Source organism: Nelusetta ayraudi, unplaced genomic scaffold (assembly GCF_046127955.1).
Source record: "Nelusetta ayraudi isolate G7.1 ecotype Tasmania unplaced genomic scaffold, CSIRO-AGI_Nayr_v1 ptg000007l, whole genome shotgun sequence".
Taxonomy (NCBI): Eukaryota; Metazoa; Chordata; class Actinopteri; order Tetraodontiformes; family Monacanthidae; genus Nelusetta; species Nelusetta ayraudi.
The window spans coordinates 6,672,543-6,693,913 of NW_027466057.1; the positions used below are offsets into that span (position 1 = coordinate 6,672,543).

At 45.5% G+C, this 21,371-nt stretch overlaps 1 protein-coding gene across 1 annotated transcript in view; it reads left to right on the forward strand.

The window, feature by feature from the left end:
- Nucleotides 1-21,371, forward strand: part of LOC142883404 (latent-transforming growth factor beta-binding protein 2-like) — an 88,176-nt gene that overhangs the window by 10,280 nt on the left and 56,525 nt on the right. The window contains exon 3 of the mRNA XM_076018260.1: nucleotides 4,570-4,837. Within this exon, the coding sequence (XP_075874375.1) occupies nucleotides 4,570-4,837 (268 nt within the window). The remainder of the gene's footprint in view (nucleotides 1-4,569; nucleotides 4,838-21,371) is intronic.

Below are 21,371 nucleotides of genomic sequence, written 5' to 3' on the forward strand. Positions count from 1 at the left end.
ACGATCGCTCATTGACGCTGTAGAGTTGTCAGGGCGGCCAGTGGGCAGCCATAGATCACGGCACCCTCCTACCCAGAGACCATATGGAAGCTGTTGGGATGTGATCCCTCAGGAGGATTAAGTTTGTGGCTTTTTGGGTGAGCGCCGTGGACGTCTCAGAGAGTCAGCTTTACAAGTTTATAGGCTCGTACCCCCCACACCGCCCCCTCTCAGCCCAGCTCCAGATATCCTCTGCAGCATGTGGCTCATTAGAAGTTGAATGAAAAGGTTTCGTGGAGGTGCAGCGAAGGCACAGCATGCATGCCGTGACTAAAAGTAATGTACACAGTGTCATGGGTCAGCTGTAGGTTAACACAATTTCCCCCACAGAGCAGAAGTAGGGAATAAAAACCTAAGGGGGGGGCAGAAAAACTGGCCCACGGTGTGGTTCAAAAGTTGTGCATGTTAATTTGGAAAGGGGGGAAGAGTCAACAAAGGGAAATAAAAAGTAATTTCAGTAAGTATTATCCATTTACTTCCAGTGAGTCTGCTTTACAGTAGAAGCAGTTCTCTTTCAGGCACAATGGTTTGCCCAGCCATTGGCAACCATGAGCAGATCACATGCCGCAAAGAGATTAACACTCACTTGAAAATGATTTTCTTTGAGAGACAATTGTATTAATTGCTCAATAGACCCATTCGTCCTTGCCCAGTGAATGCTGAGCGTGAATCTTCTGAGCTGTATTTCCCAGCTGCCTCCCACAACTTAAAACACTTGACCTATTTCATGCAATCTGTCAGGATCTGTGGTGACTCCCAAAAGAGCGGCTCCTGCTGTCATCACTGGAGGTTTAACAGGCTTCATACTCAGTCACAAGGCGTTCATGCTCGTCGATGATGTTCCGAGTGTGCAGCGTGTTTTAGAGCCGCTGCTCTTGAGCGCCGGGGCCGAGGCCCACTGCAGGGCCTGACAGGATCATTAAGTCGGCCCTGGAGACAGGGAGGCAAAGCCAAATGATGAGATCACCTTCAGAATTGGTAGTTTTGACATACTGAATTTGAAAGCAAGACTAGCTTCCCAACAATAGTACTGGTAATCTAAGTAAAAGGTCAATGCAAAGTCGAGGCATTTAAGGTTCCCACTCTTAGCAAAACAGCCAGGTTGCTGCAAATCGGTCAGATGGTAGCATCCAGGATATATAGACTTGTATTTACAGTTTTGATTTGAATTTCCTCAAGCAGGTTTTGACCAATTTTCGGTGATATAAACAATGTTTTGCCATTTTCAAGGTCAATTTCCAATGTGTTATTCTCCAAATGATTCTTACAAATGCCTCAGAATACTGGAATAGTGGAAGCTCACAGCTGCAGCCACAGTAAGTTGCCTTCTGAATGTACACACGTTCAGTCATGCTTTCCAAAGCGTGAACACACGAATGACCACGCCCACGAATGTACATTTAAAAAAAAACAACAAAAAAAACCCAGATGGCCCCTTAGCCATAGGATAATCAACGGTATGCTGCTGCAACCATAATTCATAATGCTAATTTATCTCTGATTGCTATTCCCCTTGCTGTGGGACTCGCTGTGTTCCACTCACGGCGTTTGAAAGGAGCTGTAGTCGAGTCTGTTCCTCATACTTGCACTGAATCCTGATCCCCCGGTGCAGTCCCATGTTCCAAAATCCCATAATGTCCCAGAATGGCCTCAGTCTTTAGAGAGCTCATCAGTTTGTGAAAAATGATTGGCCATTAAGCTTTCATTATCAATATTACTTTGGAAAAATGTCCGACCCGCGTTAAGTGACGGGCTTTCTCGACATGTTTATTGTGCGCCACGTCAGATATCGGTTTCAAATTGCCTCTCGCTGAATGAGAGGGCTGTAAAGACTGGATGGCTTGTGTTTCTCTGAGTCAGCGAGTGGAGGGAGGCGGGTCTCTGGTGGCTTGTAATGGAGTGGAAATGAGCTCGGAATTGGGAATGGGAGTCCGGTGCGCGCGCCTTCTGGTGAATGTATGAGCTATACTTCCCTCAATATGGATCCCAGGGTTTGTTTTGTGCACGTACAAAATGACCGCAGTCACCCCCAGCCCTCAACTTTGACAACAGAAAGCCGTGCTTTTTGCAGACAGGCTACACAGACCTTAGATGATCGTGGTGCAGCTCAGCCTTGATTGAGACTCGTCATCGAGGTTCACAGACGTCAGACTGAGACCGAGGAAAATGTTTCCATGTTAATTACGTTTTTTTTATTGCCGTTGAACTGGATCGGCATGTTTGTTTGGAAGTTCCGAAGCCGCCAACAAGCGGGTCCTTTTTTTTTTTTCTTCATTTTCAGATGACTAGATCTGGACACAATCCTGCCGCCCCCCCAAAAAAACTTGGCCAGTCACCCGCGGCCATAATTAAGGCTTTGGCGACGATGCCAGGAATGTTTGCCATTTCTCCCCCTTTATTTCCAGCGGATTCGAGTTTTATCATCACTCCGGCAAAATAATAATTGCCGCGCATATTTGCGAAATGGATGGAATGCGAGGCAATTAGTTTTAATGATGTGCGAGACAAAAATCTGCATGGCAGCAATTACCGTCACAATGTGCTCAACAGCCCGCGGGCAGGGCCCAGAGACAACACAGACAGGCGGCGGCGGCGGTGGTGCATGCCCCCCGGGCCACGCAGCGGGCTTCATGTCACTGACCTGTCCGCTGTATTGTCAGCACAGGCAGCGCGACATGTTTGTCTGGTGTCAATTCTGGACCCGAAAACCGGGTCACGTGTCTCGCCATCGGCAAGAGCGGAATAACCCGCCGTAACCCGGCCGTGAACCTTCCGTCTCCTCTTCCGCTTCGGCTTCGTTTGAAGATTTCAGTTTCACACTTTAGCGAGTCCCACTCCCCTCACCCCGCGAGGCAGCAGCGCAGCGTCACCAGGAACTGTGATCGGCCACCTCACCCCCAGAGTTGAGGTTAAACAGACTGCGGACAAAGGCGGTGGCACCAGGCCAGCTTTGGACTTTGGGCAGATGATGCATTTTAAGGACTGACCCGATGCAGCTCGGGCAATTCTCTGCTTTATGCCACGATGGAAAACTCAGATCGCGAACCAAGTTACACAAAATCCTTGACCGCATTTCTCTAAATGTGTACACTTCATCAAAAAAAATAGAGGGCCCGCGTTCTCTCCAGGCTAGTTAAAAGGAAATGCTTGAATGAATTAGCTTGGTTTGAATAACGGCTGCTCAGCCACAGAGCAGAAGAGAGTGGTGATTGCTTGATATTTAATCTTCAATTTGTTGGTTTTTGCTCCTCATACTCCGGAGCTGATGATGCCTAATCCAGCAGCCCCTCAATTAGCAGTCATGATTTTCGGAAAAGTAAAAAAAAAATAACCCACTCCAGAGTTTTTTTGGCTTTGTTTGCTGGGATAAGTGTTTGGAAATACGTTGTCAAGGCAGCTCACAATGACGTCGGAATGGCCTTGTTTTTTTTTTTTTGTTTTTTTTTCTGGGTCGTGCTTTCACTCATGGCCTGGAAAGGAAAAAAATAGTGGCGTCTCCGGGATCTGCTGAGCTGTGCGGCAATAACAGGAAGCGTGCTGCAGGTAGAGCCGCTGTTCGCACTCGCCGAGACTCTTTGACTCTGACCAGCGCCGGTCGTCTGTCAGTGTCCGCCGCATCTGTGTCAATAGCATTCCACCGGTCCCGTTGACGCAGCGACCGGCGCTTGGATGTGATAAATCCACAGGCCACCGCCGCCGCCACGCACCGGTGGCCTGATTTACCGTTTCAGCACAGCCTAATAAATCCCCCTCCCTGGCGCCGTTGGCGAACGACGTGCGTTGGTGTCACAAGACCAAGAGGCTGTTTGCCTCTGAAATGTGCCAGCCGCAGGTCTTTTTCACCGCTCCGAGCAGAAGGCGGATTGTTTTTTTTTCCACGTCCACAAAATGACCTCATCGCTGCATGCTAGCTGACTTTTGATAAATATTATGCTCCTGTTCATCACTCTCATGGACGGCGCGTTATTTGCTCTTCAAATAAAATTATAATAAGATCCGCCTCCGTCCAGCAGGTTTGGAGGCCATTCGCAGTTGGCCTCTGGCACCTGCTTTTCCCCCTTTTTCACTCTGATGCGTTCATTTATGTAATTGTTTTGCTTCATATCCTTTTTTAACTGTTACTTTTCGAGCCCGGCCGTGGTACAGCGCGAGCGCTTGCTGGATTTAAGAGCAGCGGCGGAGGATATTTTTGAGGAAATCGCTCCATATGGGGACGCCTGGCGGAGCTGCGCTGGGCCATGAATTTGGAGTCTGGGGCTTTGGCTCGGTGAGAAATTGGATAAGGATTTGATGTGAGCGATCATACACATTTAGACTAAACAGGGCAGTTTACGACTCAGGAGAAATTGAGGGTGACAGCCCCTCCAAAGCTCGCCGCTGAACGGAAAGGACAGAAAAAGGCTGAGAAGTGGAAGTAATGGTCCCTTGATTCAATCAGTTTAAAGTGAGCCCCAGTGTTGAGATCAGGGAGGAACATGTTCTTCCATGACCTGCCGAAAACGTAATATCCATCTGTTGCTCTTTCCTCAGCTGACTGCCAGCCCCCCTGCCAGAACCGCGGCTCCTGCAGTCGGCCGCATACCTGCGTGTGTCGCTCCGGCTTCCAGGGGCCCCGCTGTGAGGAGGTGGCTCCCGAGCAGGTGTACATCCGGGAAGGGGGCGGTCTGAGGCGCGTTGAGCCGGGGACCAACCCTTTCCAGAGGGACCAACCGCAGAGAAGGCCCGCCGACAAGGCTATCGATACCACCAAGGTCCAGACCCCACGACCTACAACCACCAGGCAGCCGGTTCACCCCGTGTAAGTGCTGCAGCTGTGCTTCGCCACCTCTTCTTAATATAGCCGCAAAGGAGCCTCGGCCACGCCAAATATGGATGGCCAAACAATGACCATTTCCACGTCAATAGTCCTGACATGAAGTTAGCCTGCATCTTGTCGTGCTCGTTGGTAACTATTATAGTAGATTATTCAAATTCACCTGGCCGATGTTTCTAACAACAGTGCGAGTCCCAAGCCTGCCAGGGGAACTTAATATTAATGATGACAACAATAAAAAAAAGGTCATGCCTGTTCAGTAGGTGAAATATTAGATTAGATTCCATCTAAATTTCATTCTCAAGCTCTTCAGGAGCGATTGACCACAATTTAACCTGAAAATTATTAAGAATGAATGAGGTTCCAATAATGGCTCTTATGCAGGTAAACTTTTTTTCTAACGTCTTTATTTGTTTTTTCAAAAAAAGGATTCACTAACATCAAAAAATGACTCACTTCAAAAGAAAAGTTTATTCCTCACACATTGATAACCAGCCAATAAAAAAGCCATGCAGCTACCACACATAAGGGTCACTCATGTTATTTTAAGTTCAATTTACCATTGTCTTCTAGCAACACTTGCCTGTACATTTGACTCCACACAAGGGGGCAAATCCCACTTTATTGATTTTGTTGGCTCCACCTTTAAAAAAAACATACCGATACCTGGCGGATACCTCTCCCAGGTTAGTGGCAACACCCTGAGCCAGGAGTTTTCTTACCACGTGTGCCTCATCCAAAGCAGGAAGCAAAAACTCAAACTTTTTTAAGCAGGTTGTAAACAGAGGGCTAAATGGACATGTTACGCAACAGCAAGTTTGGGCTGACTTGTTTTGCAAGCTTGTTTCTCACGAATGGAACAGTTACACTCAGTTGTGGGCTGTAAAGTGCATTAAAGTACATTTGCTTGGATGACCACAGCCGATAGTATCTGGCAATGTCATTTTCTTAGCCACTGCATATTTGCTTTAGTGCCAGTACAGTCACGATGGATCACATTTTACCCTTTGTGTACATGTTACAGTTGAGTATTAGTTTAATATTTGTAGAAAAGAAAAGAAAAGAAAAAAATAACTGGAAATTGAGGTGATGATGTTTATATAGAGATATTCCTCTGCAACGAGTCAGACGTTTTGTGACATTTCACAATGAAATCTCATGTTTACTTTTGAGACCTCTCTTTTTCAGGATTTTACAGGGTGGATATTAACAGTTTTCAGTGTTTACTCGCCTGGGGAATTTTATTTCAACAGCTAATGCTGTCACTCAGAAAAGCGCACCGGGCCTTAAAAGTTTGTTTAAAAAGTTAGGCAAACAGTAGGTAATTGCGCTCCCGTGGCCTTGTTTATCATTGCTGTAACTCAAACCAGATGAATAGATTCATATGTTATATTGTTAATGCTCCCTAAGTAAAACAAACACTGAGTAACGCAACTGCACTGACGTCTTCTGCCACGGGTGAAAAACTCCAGGGAGATCAGCGAAATGATGGAGACAAATATTACTTTGATTTAGGCGAGAGATGTACCAGCCAGGGCTCTCACCTTAAAGGCCCAGTGCACAGTTTTGTACATATCTAAAACATTTTCAAGCCCTTTCTTTTGCTGTCCAACTTGATCTCAGATTTGGTTAATAGCAATAATCATATTAATTTAATAGTAGCATTCTCGATGGTTCTTGGTGCTTACGATTCGCAAATGAAAAAATTAAAATACGTAACTTAGGACTTTAAAACATGCAGCAGTCCAGTGATGTTTAAACATTTTTCGTATTTCTCTTTTTTTTTCCGAAAAAAAAATTGAGAAACTGTGCGTGTAATTTATTCCATAGCTGGAATGAGGGTCTCCTTCAGTACATTCAGCAAATCAAGCAGGTCTAATCGTTTCTTGGCTTGAGCCGCTCTCAATTTTAGTTCCACGCAGCCTGCTTTCAAATAACAGTTTGACTTGAGGAATGACTAAACCGTGGCTGCAACTGCGTATATCCTTGACTTGGGAGTGTGAAAGCAAGTAATCGTCTATGGCTATGTTTTGACTGACCCTTATTTCGTATTGCTATTACTTTTCTTCGAATTGTGCTACAAGTTGGACTCCGGCCCAGTTCTTTACTAATCCGCTTACCGCCAGTTAAAGTGTCATAATTCTCTCGGCCACTGAGGTCATTGCTCACTTTGGATCAATTCTCGCCACCAAAAACATTTATCAGTTGCAACCTTTATTGCAGCCTCATAAAAACATGAGGCTTCTCGTGTCTTGTCGCGCTTTTGATGGCGTTCTGGAACTAAACAGGCTGAGCCATCCACATGGTTGCGGTAGCTGCATGAAAGCCTACTAATGATGGGCCATAAAATGTGTTTTTCCTCTTTTTTTTTCAAACACCCTCATCCTCAAAAGTATTATTTTGGAGCCATAGTAAATCTTTTTCCAATCCAATTGACCTCTAAAGACGGCACAGTTGCCATGCATCTGTTTTCTTTGTTCTGAACTCGCAGGACATATTTGTGTCCTGACTCACACATCTGGGGCAAATAGACAGAGACAAGGCAGTGCAGGTTCAACGTTGTGAGAGGCAGACTGTGTGCTCCTGAGTCACAAACACTCCAACTGTGACTGTGTCAGCCTCTTTATTTATCTGCCCAAGGTGACTAACCATTCCAGAGAGGTTCTGTTGGCTTTGTGATGAGCCACGTCCCTGCTGCTCAAGTGCAAAACAAGCAAGCAGCCTGGGCTAATCCAATTATTTGTTGCTGGAACCAATTGGATTTTTTTTTTTGGTGAAGCGGGGAGAATAGAGTAAAAGCTGTTGAGACATAAATATGTTTTAATTTAAGCAGGAATTTGTAAACTCGCATCTTGCCGTTTGCATATCAAGAGAGATGTTTTAGCACTTACTTGTTATTCAAGTTTATGGCTGAGCCTCTATGAACTGATCTGCGGGCCCAGAGTGATCTACAGGGCCGGAACAGCGTTCTCCACAGAGAAACCGTGGACACGAGTCTCGGTTTCATGTGTCAACCCTGAAGTTCTACTGTTGACAAGGCCGGAGAAGCACGAGCGGCGCGAGGTCAGGCGGAGCGAGAGTCAGTCCGAGAGACAACGTCGGTGCCAAAGCTCAATTAAGGCGAAAGAGGAGAAGAAGGGAGGACAGTTGCTCGGCTCAGATGGATGTAGCTCATCAAGGCTTGTTCTGTGCATGCCACAGCTGAACCAGGTTCCAGCCAGTTTCCCGACAAGGGAAGGTGTGAGGCACTAAATATAAATCTTTATTGGAGAGGACTCGGCTTGTACCCTGTTGTTGACCCTGACTGTCAAGTGGCGCCAAGCTGAAGTGTAATAATGCAGTGAGGGTTTGACAAAGAAGGAGAGAACTGAAACCAGAATGTGAGGAAAAACATCAGTCAAGGCCTTCACGGATCAGATGGAGGCGTTTTGTTTCCCTGTGCAGATAATCCGATAATTTGATAATTGTGCAAGAGCATTTGTGAAAGAATGTGAATACTGCACTGCAAAAAAGCCACTCCGTTCATTTGTGACAATGGCTTTCCAAACAAACTAGTTGTAATAGTAGTAAAAGACTGAAAAATGTATTTTCGGTGTCTCTCAGAAACAAGTATATTTGGCAAATGTGACACCAGCATCATAAAATACATATTGAAATGCCCCTTTATCTCCACTCTGTAGGCCTGGGTTTACCCGGAAAAAAACAACAACAAAAAAAACATTTTCATTTTCTTCAAAAGGATGATGAGGACAAGCAAGAGGATGGGTCTGATTCTTCCCATAAAACTTTTTATAAACTTGTGCTGCGGCTAGTGTGACGGATCTGAATCCTGTTTCACATTTTTATATCGTTTTCAATTTGGACTCAGAAGGTTTCAATTGGAAGAATTCAATCCTTTCATGAAGATGGTAAACTGACAGTTCAAAACCACAGTGCCTGGACCAGAAAGCAGTCAACGGCTCTTCTTCTCCTCCATCAGCTTTCATGTCAGCTACGATGTTTCTTATCCATCGTTCCATACTTGCGCAGCGAACAGTCCAGTACAGTAGGTGGCGGTATGCACCGAGTGGCTGTGCAAGATGACAGGACAGAAGAATAAACCAATCATGCTGCTTGATGATGTTCGCTACCGTCTTGATGGCTCTGGTGAGTCCATCTACGAAGACCATTTGGCCAGATTTTGGTTCATACACGATAGCCATTCTTTGAGGATGTGGAGGTTGGAAGTGGCAGGCAAGAAGACCAAAGAGCAGATTTGTGGATTGATGGAAGAGTAGTAGATGTGATGGTCAGTCAGATACTCTCGCACCTCCTTGTTTGTCTGCAGGGGCCTCTGGAATGGTTCTTCCAGAGGCAAAGGACTCAGTAACCTTGTCTCAGGCCACTTCTCCAATGGTGATGGTGGCCCACTTGTGTTCACATTTCACCAAATGAACCAGACTTTGAGGTCGAGCGTGCCCCCACCACTCCCACCAGTGTGCAGTCACCCTGTCCTCGCGCACTCTGAGCTCAGCGTTTTACTGTCCAGTCGTCCTGGGTTCACAGCCAAGAGCCCCTGCTGTGTGAGCACATGGCAGGTGGCGGCAGAGAGTCCAAGTGTCGCGTCTGCGGCCGTTCTAAAGAGGTTTTGTCAGCGACTCAGCGAGAGATGACACCCAGCAGGCCGGCACTTCACACTTGTGTGACTGAGCCCCGCCAGTTTTGTCTGGACACGGAGATGGCTTGCGGTCTGGTCATTCTCCTGGTAGGGTTGTCGCTAAACTTTCACTCAGTAACCGCATGAGGGTTGTCTTGTTTGTTTTTGTAGTTAACCACGCGGGGGGGAATGCTCAAATTAGTTGTTCTGTTGTCTTTGGAATGTGAATGTTTTATACTGATCTTCCCATTTTTGAGGTAATGGGCCGTCATCGCATTGTTTTAGCTCGTTTTAGCTCGTTAAGCTTTGATGACGGTTTTCACTTTCGGCCCAAAAACATAGAGGACTGTAAAGGGTTTAAAATGCCCTATTAAAACCCGGGACAGCCCCTTCAAACAAGAACCACGGCCAAACATTAGGATGCTCTGACGGTCTGTCTTCTGTCTTTTCGCCAACATCCATGGAAACAAAAACAGTCAGACTCAGCACCCCTCTCAAATCCAAGTATGACAAAACACGTCGTCAAGTCCCCGGTGGGCAAATATATCTACCTTAAGAAAAGACAAGAAGCTTTTTTTCCCCCTGCTCGCTGCCACTGAACGAATCCAGCACATTAGTGAGTGACAGGCTGAAACAAACCTCACGCGAGGATGGACAAAACATATGAGGAGCTCTGGACGTGGGGAAACAGCTCCGCTTTCTCGGACCATTTCAGCTCTGCTGCAAATATCTCTCCCGCCTTCTTTGCCAAAGCAAAGCATTCAGAACGGTTACATCCTATACATGCAGCTGGCAAACAAATACCCCCTTTTTTCTCCTTATATCCTGTCCCCTCTGTGTTTTTTTTTTCTGGAACAAATGCGTTTCACTATAAACCATCGTTTCCTGTGAGCCCGGCGCTCAGCGGTAATAACAGGCTGTTCCTGTCAGCACGAAATCCTGCATGCAGACCGCGACTTCGAGTTTCCAATATGAGGGTAAGGGCCAAGCGAGCGATAACCCACAGGATATGCATTCAGCAGATAATCCATACGTCCACTGTGGTCTGACGTCAGGCCTCGGCAGGAAACGGGGCAGCAAGGAGCAGGATGTGGCGGCAGCGCGCAGGTCAGCGCTGCAAAGGTCGTCCGCCGCTCTTACGTAATGGGACTGGGACAGTTGGCAGCACCTGGGGGTAACAGAGCCGTGCATTCATATTGCACACATTCCAGTTAAGTCATGGGACTTAAACCTATTTAAAGCTTGATTATACACTCAAGCCTTTAAAAAGAAGCAGGCCAGTGAATTATTTAAGGCGCAGATTTGAGAGGGGAGGGCAAGCCAAGTATCGGGGTAAGCTGTCAGATGGTTTTTCTTTACTCCAAAGTAACTGTCGTCACCTCCACTGCTATTAGTGTCATGTCAAGACCAGGAAAGGGTACTTATCTTCATTATCTTTCCCCTGTAACATAGCAATGCAGCAAAATCATCACAACAACAGCAACAAACCAAGGCCAAGCAGTTTATCAAAACACTCTGATAAAAACCAAGCCATGCCAAAACATTGAAAGTGCCCCTAAAACAGAAAATTGTACGTATACAATTAATGAACTTGCAGCAGTCTGGCAGATCAGACTGTCACTATTACGAGGGGGGAAAAAACTAACTTTAGAAGCCCAAGGCAAACACAATTAACGGCGATGAATCAGTTTTGACAGAGACACTTACAGCATAAAGTAGTTTGGCCATCGGCCATCATCAACAACACATTTAATAGTTTTTAACATGTGTCGACAAGTTTTTGTCAATGATACAAACGCGCTTAAAACAGCAATTAGGGCCTGCCTCGTGTTGATGTTCACGAGAGCAGTTTCGAACTGGCCTCCGTGCAGCGCGGAGCGCGACTGAAGCCCCGAGTTGGACGAGTGAGAGGGGGAGAAAAAAAGCTAAATACCACAGTTTTAAGTGCTGATTAAGACCTGAAAACATTGCATCAGCTCATTCCTGCTACAATTTTTCATTGGGAACCTCCTTTTGCATAGTAATTTCTTGATACAGCTTCATGGCCCATTACTTAAGCTAATTGCCCTACATAATTTTGAGTGCACTTTACAGGAAAAACAATACAAAAAGTGGTCCCACCCTGTGACGCGGAGATAGTTTTGGAGCAACAAAGACGCCCTGTAACCGTCTGGCCGAGCAGCTCTTTGCCCGGCGATGCGCTGCGGCCCTCCTCTTGCGTTTCACTCTTTTTTGCTTACATTAGCCCCACCATTGGCCCGGTGACTAATAGAGCAGGCGGTTCTGCGGCTTGTTGACTCAAGGCTTTGTGCGCAGCCACACAGCGGTTTCTCAGAGGAAACTGTGGTTATAGTGGGAGTTCTCCATGTTAATCATGGATCACTGGTTGCTTTCACTGCAGCTCCAGACAAACCACACCACCAGCGCTGACGGGAGCCACTGTCAGAATCTTTCAGGGTGACCTCAGCACCTGCGTTACCGTCAGGAAAAAAGAAGACAGGAAAGGCTTCTATTTTCATCACCCTCGTCCATGAAGTAATGATCGCCTATGAGTCGGAGGTATCAAATGTAACCGTAATTCCGAGCTTTAGGAGAACATGATCATTAAAAAGAAAATGAAAAAAAAAAAACTGGAGTGGAAATTCGCTCAAGTGCGTTGTCATTTCTCAGCAGAGAGGATAATAAATTAAAAGAGTGGCCCAAATCCCACAGTAGCTTTCCATCTCGCCCTGCTCCTGATGCCTTCATCTTTGATCAGATATGCATTCTCAGGGCTGCAATCTAAACACTGGCTCTGGGAAAGTTCTCCACCGGTACCACCTGGCATTCTGCTTTGCTGTTCACAGATGACATGTCCAGAATCATCCTCTTGTCTCCCCTTTTTTGGCCGCTGACACAGCGCAGACGGTCCGCAGACGGGGAGTCGGCGTAAGTGGAGAAGAGCGGTAAAGTGCTGGGTAATTCCCAGCGTCTGTTTGCACTCCTCCATCCTAAAAAGGGAACTTTTTTTTCCACTTTGAAAACCAGGCGCGTGATTTGTGATTTACAGCCTTGTTTGGATCCGTTAACGGGATTTTGAATTAGCCAGCGTTTTGTTTTGTTTTTTTTGGGGGGGGGGTTTGCCCCTCGATTTCAGGCATGTTTGCTTTGTCTGACGTGCAGATTTTGACCGACTTTATCTTCGCACTGACGCCGGTTCCTGTTAAGTATTTTGCTTTGCGATACGAGCGGGACGGCGCTTTCCAAAGCGTGGCGGCACATCCTCTGTCTTCGTGTTGAACCCCGCAGCGGAATGCAGACTGAGATGTGTAGGTCAGTTTGTCCTCAAGTGAAGGCTCTATGTTTTAACGATGTTTTAAAGTAGAAATGAAAGTAGGTTGAATCACATTTTTTCCCCTAAATCTTGAATTTATAGTAAAAACAGAAATGCGAAGGATACTGACAGAGACTGAGCAGGAAGGACTTGCTTGTTTCAGTCTCGACACGCAAAGCCAAACCTATCCCGAGGGTTTGGACTTCCTGTTAAGTTTGAGAGGCTCCCAGCGTGGGACCGATATTCCTTTCTCTCTCTCTTTTCACGCGGGCGTAACTGCAGAAGCCAAATGCTTCTCCTACGGCAGGGCCCACGTGGACGCAGCTGTTGGTAGGAAGAATATCGTGGTGCGGCAGTTGAAGGAACGGCGCGCCTGTCCCAGGCTGTGATAAAGCCCATTCCAGCCCTTCATCTCCCAGATTTAGCATTGAAAGCATGAATTATGGAACCATTTATCCCGCAACCCGAGAATAAAACGTGCTCCAGTCCCAGACACACTTATGCCCACCTTGCGTCAAACTCTGATTTTTGACTCGTCCCCAACTTGTGTTTGCTGTGAAACTCGTCGAAGTTAATGCTTTTTTGGTGCATTCAGAAAGCGCCTCACTGGAAACCCTCAGCACACAGTACACGCAGCCTTAGTCAGCGTTCTGTAACGGTTCCTTCCTGCTGACCTGTCTTGCGGTATTTCACAAAGCGAGTGATCCGAGTGGCTACAATAAACCAGGAGGGTATTGAATGGCCTCTCGGCTCACCATGTCTACAGGCGTTTAGGTCCTGGCTCCTGAATCAAAGTGACCACACGGCTTTCTGTGGCGCTTGAAATCCCCACTGCAAGAATGCTGAGGCAAAAAGCAGACAGATTGACATTACACTAGCATCCCCCCCAGATTGACACTATATTTATTTTGCAGATTTAGGCCTAAGAATGACTAGATTGAGGAAATTGGGAGCTCTTGTGACATTTTCTAATCCACGTAACCATTCTGGGGTTTCACAGAGAGTACGAATTCTCCCCAAATGAAATCCAAATCTGGACAAAGACTCCAACAACAGAGAAAAGTCCACTTCTTGTTATGCCTGATTAGTTTCTATGCTTCATGAACCTAACAACACAGTGTTGCTGTTATTGTTTTGAGACATACTAGAAAGCTGAGTCTGATAGACACTTGATGGCACTACAAATGCAATTCTAACATCTACTTAATTTATTCTGGAGCCTTTGGCCATAATAGACTTTTACTGGGTTGAGTTCTTTCCTTGTGTAATACCCAAGGACAAATATGTGGATTAGAAAATGTCGCCACTCTACATCGACGTAAGAGCGAGTAGTAAATTTCAGGCTCAAGTTACAGAGAATTGATTTCCCTGCAGGTGGTGGGTGAAAGTGAGGAGCTAAAAAAAAACAGGAGGTGGAAATTCATCCCCTGTTTATCTCTGCGGCATTGACTCTGATCCAAATGATATACTTTGCAAGATAAATCCCTCAATAACCTTTGGTGCTCTTCAGTTCTGCTTGACGGCTCGACTTTGCTGTAAGCCGCACCCCCAGGGGTGGTGGAGTGAAAAAAAAGTCAAGAAATCAATCCAAACCCACTCTAATTCATTTCACCAAGGCTCTGGCTGCTACTAACGGGATTTCTGGAAAGGCCGTCCAGACAGACAGAGAGCATGACTTAATCCAGCCTCTGTGGCTGGTGCGATAAGCCCTCAGACCCACCCAGATTTTCACAAGGGGAAATATTCTGCCAGGACCCACAATTATCCAAGTCATAATGACTGGAGATGTTATCAAAGGGAGACGGAGCCTTAATTGCTCACCGATGTTTGGCTTCATGTGGCCACGTGTCTGAGAAGAGCTGGTTTCAGGAGAAGGGAGCTTATCGCATGGAGCACCACATATGTTTCTGTGATGAGGTGATTTTTTGCTCCCAACAACAGTAGATTGTAGGACACGCTAAATTGCCTTCTGGCAATATTCACATACTTTATCATCTCTTTAAAATGATTGCCCTTATATGTGGTTAAGAGAAGTAATTGCACTCTTGGTGCAATACATCATCGGCTTTCTTGCAGTTAGTTTGATCAGGATCTCACGTCTGGGTTTAAAGAGCAGTCAGTTTAACCACTTAGCTGAGTGCTGCGGAATGACATTTACATAATAACCTAAAACTGCCCATCCAAAAAGTCTGGGTGAACATTGCATAATCACACTTTAGTAAAAAAAAATCAAGAACAAACATGATCAGGATTTTACAACCCTAGTGTGCAGAGATCTGGTGGTCTGGGTAAAATAAAGCTGTTTGCAGTCTTGATGCTAATCTGAACTCTGGTAATTTGCATCGAGATTAAGATTACTTTCTTCTGATTGTTCCTTCACAACAGCATTGAAAGTTTTTTTCAGACCGGAGTGCTAAGTTAACATGAAAGCGGTGCTGTTGTTTTGCAATAACCAGCTGTGAAAATAGCCGGTGGAGGTTAACCAATTTACTATCAGGGATTAAACATTCACTAAAGAGCTGTAATTAAGGGTGAGACTGTAATATAACAGAGGCTGGTGTCGAGTTATTTTGGACTTTCCACTGAAAATATAGTTTACCACTACGCAATTGCAGGACTGAGTTGCTATGAGGAACGTACACAACAAGAACGTAATGAAAATGCCCTTGGGGATGGATATCGTATTTATTGGTCCATGCTGAGATTCAAACCTCAGGATTTTAGTGAAAGACACACACAAAGTGCTCGGCAGCGAATGATGAATGGCCAAGACCTTCCTGCAAAAAGTCTGAGGAAAGATTTGTGTGCCCACAGTGGTCTCTGACCACTTGTGTTACAGATAGTTTGGTTCTCTCGCTGCCTGGTGAAGACAGAATTTCTCCTTTTGTTGTCCCACATAGATTATTTTTTGCCTCCCAGAATACACCAAGGCTGCTGGGACGGAATCTCAATTACACTTTCCCTTCGTTCTTCAGAACTAGATCAAACACTAAAAATCCCCATCTGCCATAAACACAAGAATAATAGGTTGAAAATGTCCAACAAGTGACTTATACTAGTTTCAAATGCCAGATATAGAAGCTCTCATTCTGCTAAATCGAACACTAAACCAAATATGTCCCGCTTGGAATAGAAGTTATGCATGAATAGAAGCAGACCTTATGATAAGGTCTGCTAATCTTGCATGCTTTCCCTTCATAGCTACATCACAGTTAATGTCTTTGACAACAGGCAGAGCCACAGTGTTGTTTGTCTTTGACTAGTAAAACACTGAAAAAAAATAGTATGTCTTGAATAAGGTCTCCTGGGACTCATCTGTGTGCTCTCTTTCCTTGTCTGCAAGTCTTAGTCAGTGAAATACAAAATACCACCTGTTGCTGGGCTAAGATGCGTCCAGAAATTCTCTGAATACAAAGGCAGAGAGGAGCACTATCCCAGTCCGCGCCAGTGTGAGTGACAGCGTAACCCCTGACACTGTTGTCAGAAAGTGGCGGAGCTGCAAACCATATCTTTTGACTGTTGCTTTACCCTCTGGTAGTTTGACTTGGAATGGGGCCATGGCGTTTTGTAGTGTCCAAAAACCATTTATATGCCTCATCCAACTCCTTGTAACGCACAGTCCATGCTCTTTGACTACAAAAGCGCATTTCCCAAACACGCTCATAAATCTTCTTCTGCCTTTTTGTTGCCAGCAGTGTTTGCTGCGGTTCAGCAGCACAACGTTTTCATTGTTTCAGCTGCTGTTAGCACGATTTGTTGGATTTTTTTGCCATTCGCCTCCAGTTAGACTGATGATCAGCATGTCCCAGAGCAAAGTTTAACTGGACAAGTCTTCAGCAGTTTCTCTCAATGAAAAAAGAAGAAAAAATAAATATTTGTAAACTTGATTTACATTTGGCTGCCACAAATTGCCTCCAAATTGGCTCAATTATGTCCAGGTCTTGTACAAGAGTGGTTTTTGGCCAACACTGTGTTTTGGAATGAGGCAAATGGAACCGTGAAAACATTTTGTTTACCCAAATAGAATAATGACTTGTTTTGTGTTCTGCAAAATTTGTGTTAAGTGGTAGTCACTTTCCCAATGGTTCCAGAAGTTTGCCATTTGTCACTCAGGAGTTGCCGTCCAGTCCAACACCAAGACAACAGTAATGCCGTAAAATTGCAAGGCTGCAAGCTATCTAATTACAATTCAGATTAGCTTTATTTGTATAGCGCCATATCGTGAATTTATGTCAGGGCACTTCACATGTTGAGAATGTCTCGACCATGCCAATTGTTTCTGCCAAAAGCAATCACTGAGAAGACAGTGGCAAGGAAAAGCTACCTTTATAAACGGCAGAAACCTTGAACGGATCCCCACTTTTAAATTAGGGGGTCCCATGAAATAACCCAAAGTGGGCCGGCTGGGACTGCTGTCAGGCTTTGTTAGTCAGATACAAGCTAAACTTTAAAGTAAACTAAACTTGAAAACGTCCCATCTTGTTTGATTACTGCCCGTTGGAATCTGACTGGACCAATCCACGTTCCTTGGGGAGAAAGAGGCGGCAGCAATACACAGGGTTTACTTTTTGTAAAAGCAATAAGCTGCTAGAAGAAAGTTTGCGGTGTTATTTTTACAACTTGCCGCAGTATTAATGAAGGAACCCTATTGGCCCATTTGATACCAATAGAAAGAAGGTTGAGTCCAGTCTCTGTCCAAGTACATTTTGTTTTTAGTGCTGTGTGCTTTTCAGTGGTGTCTATGAGCAATTTTCCAGATGGGATTGTAAAATATATCAAGTGGATATGTGACACATTCGGTCCAGCTTATCAGACTTGAACTAAATGGCTCCCTTTAACGCTGCCATCTATTTTCTGCCTTTGCTGCCACAAGCCAACAAATGTAAGCCATAAAATGTGTGCTCGAACTCTGTTTTTCCTCAAACAAATCAAGATGAACGAGCGTAGCCAGGACAGACCTGTGCTCATCTTTAAGTGTTGAGACAGTTGGAAGACTGACCGCTCAACATATTCCAACGCCACCACTCCAAAACAACTGGGTTCCGTCCTCTGAAATACATTAGCCGCAACTGACAAATATGCTTTGTTTGCTGTGAAGATTTATGGAGAGCGGATAATAAAAGCAACCCGGAGTCTGAACTGCTCTAGAATAAATCATCTGCGGGCCATACTCATACGCTCAGCGCTTCGCATAAACACTTGCTCTGGCCTCGGCGCGCTGAGCTGCATACGGAGCTGGTTCAAGATGTAAACAATGGGCCTATTCCTGAGGATCTGGGTCACTGCCTGCTTGTGCGTGTGTGTGTGAATGCGTGGGAGTGAAGAGGATCATCAGATAAATCCAGAGTTTCCATGTCTATCCAAGAGGCTCCTGTTTCCCAGTGGGCAGCACTCTGGCCATCAAACAAAGCCACCTAGCAGAGGCTCCCCACAAAACCCTGCGCTGCTCTTGGAGACAGAAAACTTCAAAGTGCACCTAGAGTTGTGTTTGGCGGTTGTGTCTCGATGGGTTTTTATTAAGAATATGGTTCACAGTATATACAGCATGAGCTGGAGATCAGGGATCACAAGGCTCCTAGCCCTGTTGACTGTCCTCCAGTTCTTGGTCCTGAACTTTGTTTTCACAGCGCTTAGCTGTGAGCTGTTTGTGCTGAGACGCTTCTCTCTCCAGCTACATAGCAACCGTTGGAAGTTTTGCACTCGTTTCCTGCTGTGCAAACTCTTGGCCTTCGGAGCACAATGTGCTATTTCTTCGAACATGATGAGGTTAAGTCTGAGTCGCTTTCCACACTTATGAGATAATTGAATGATGAGTGAAGGCAGACTGCGCCAGAGCTTTTATGTCTTCGCGAGAATTAGTTATCAGATGCACTCGTCGCCGATCGAGTGTTTGCACTGAGATTTTCCAGTGAATAAGAATTGATTGTTGCTCTTTCGATATAATTATCTAACAAATGTTCTGGCCATGAAATAACGCAGTGCTTGTCAGGCACTAAATCCAATTAGGAAAGTAAATCTTCCTGTGTAATCAAGCTGTCTTAACAATAAACATTATTTGGCATCACAATTTCAACATCTTGTGTGTCCATAATTTATTTTGGCTGTTGGTACTGCAAATTAATTACAGAATTGTCAATATTTTGAAACACGCTAACAGAGTTAGATTGGAGGTTTGGCACCAATGCCACAGCCGTTCAATGCAGACCTTGAACCAATTAGCACAGCTTAGCTCAACATATGAACTGAGCAGGGAAAAGGCTTGCCTTATGTTTGCGGGTTCAAAAGTGCACACACATTGCTTTATGATTTATAAGAGTGAAATTATTTGGCTCCTGCCTGAGTTGTGTTTGTCAGTAGGAAATGAGGAATAATTATAATGACTCACTCGCCATCCAAAGGTGTTTACATAACTGGTGCCGTGCATTAGAGTGAGATACTCAAATGCACAAATTACTGTCTGGGTATTATGCCGATTTCTATTAGACAATTATGTTTGTTGTGCTGTAGGCCATTACTTGAAACTATGCAGCTCAACCAACAGACCATTCAGACCACCAACCAGAATATTTCCCAAATTTGTTTCACACAGTTTATTTCACATATCCATTGCGAAATATTCCATTATGAATCATTCTTGTGCCACTGTATATATGATTCTGTGTCTTTTGACGCAGGGGGAAAGAGGAAAAAAAATCTGAAAGTTGTAAAATTCCTAATGTAGTGAGTCAAGTGCGGATTGTTCTCTGATTAAATCTTTATTGAGCTAATAGTTAAGAACATTTAAAGCAAGCCAGACCATTTGGCTAAAGTGCTCTGTAGAGTTTGAGGAGCTCGCACAGGTGGCTGTAGAAAGAACCCCCAACCTAAAATATGGCTGTAAACAAGGTTTTAGCCCTCAACCTGTTTACACATTTACTTTCATTTGGTCCATTTGCATCTTTGAAGCATTTGCTCTTGGCTTAATCAAAACTGCATGGCCGTTGTTCGATACCTTGAAACATGTGTCTGTTCAAACCATGTGATTTCGCCAAAGGTCTTGGAAATTGCTTTCAAGTCACCCGGAACTAGGCAGCTAGTCAGATCGCCGGGGCCTTGAAGTTCCTTGGTTGACATCAAACGGTGTAGAGCGGGTGGTGCCTGCCACCGGCCCTCCCCAACCCCCCTTCCCAAACTCCCCTCGCCAAATCTGCCGAGAGGGCAGCGGTGAGCTCATGTTGGGAGGAAGTAATTTTGGCATTGGAAGTTAGGTGCAGAGAAGGAGCAACATCTGGCTAACACGGGGAAGTAGGGCAGGATGCTTGCAGGCCAGGTGTCACTGCTAGCTGTGGAAAAATCCCGTCATAATTGTGGGTGGACAGTGTAGCCGGGGGTTCGCCACTGTCGTTGTAGCGCCTCGACACCAGAACCTCTGGTTTCCTTGTGTCACTTCCTATCGTGGTCCCACGCCCTGGAGATTCAGGATGTGGGTCAGCAGCTGCCAGCTCGGGCTCTTGTCCTTTGTCCCTCAGTGAAGTTGACGTCAAGGCCCCTTTAAAGTCAAACTTTTTCTTTTTTTTTTCCATTTTTGCGCTCGCCCCAATCTTCCGATCTTATTCGGCGTCCTTTCCCGCTTGGCAGCGAGAATGTGGTTTGTGCTTTGTGAATAAAGAAATGTACGGAGGCTTATGTACATTTAGCACAGCTGCCACAGGGCCTGTGTGTGCGTTTGCATGTGTGTGTGTGTGTGTGTGTTTGTTTGTGAATACAAGTCTTCCTAGACTTTGGAATTTGTGCACCGCCTCCTCAGACACGGTTATTTTGTCTGATCACTGTTGTGCCTCGGTGATTTGAACCAATCTGACTCTTTATGAGGGGATAAACTCACGTTATAAATGCTAATGAATGCTTTCCATTCCAATTTTTGCCCTTGATTACAGCCTCAATTCCCCTTAACAGGGCCACAGGTGTCCTTTGTAGAGCACTTCCTCTGATCTACCCATCTTTGTCTTGCTCTGCTGACTATCTGTCAGGGCAGATCAGTGGGATCCAGATGTTTTTCACAGCGCTCCTCGAGCTCTCGGAGACCTCTCGAAGCCAAGGTAGGCCCGTCTGCCTGTCTGTCTGAGAGGCACGCGCCTCCCCCGGGCGCTCACATGAGCTCAGCTTCCAGGTCAGGCAATGCGGGCTCAGTAATTGACCCAAATCAAAAGCTCACCGGTGAAAAACGTGGCCCTGGCGTTCCTGCCCGGGCTTTGTTCTTCGACCCCACTTCTAATACTTCCTCCAGCCCCGATCTGACACTCAGGATGCTGCAGACAGGACGGGGAGTTCATAATCTAGTCAAGCAGACACAATGGGTGATGGAAAGGTTTTGTAGTCCTGATGGAAAGATCTAATGTGTTTAATTACACACCGCCCTGCGAGGCAAATAGAGCGGTCATACACACACACACCCGCACGCACTGGGCCCTGTGAGCCTCTTTCCTCTTGGCTGCCTGACACGTTTTGTTTTGTTTTTTTTCTCATTTTTTTGTGTTAATCGACAATGAAAAATCTTCTCTGGTGAATTTTCTTTTAATGTAAAACAGGAT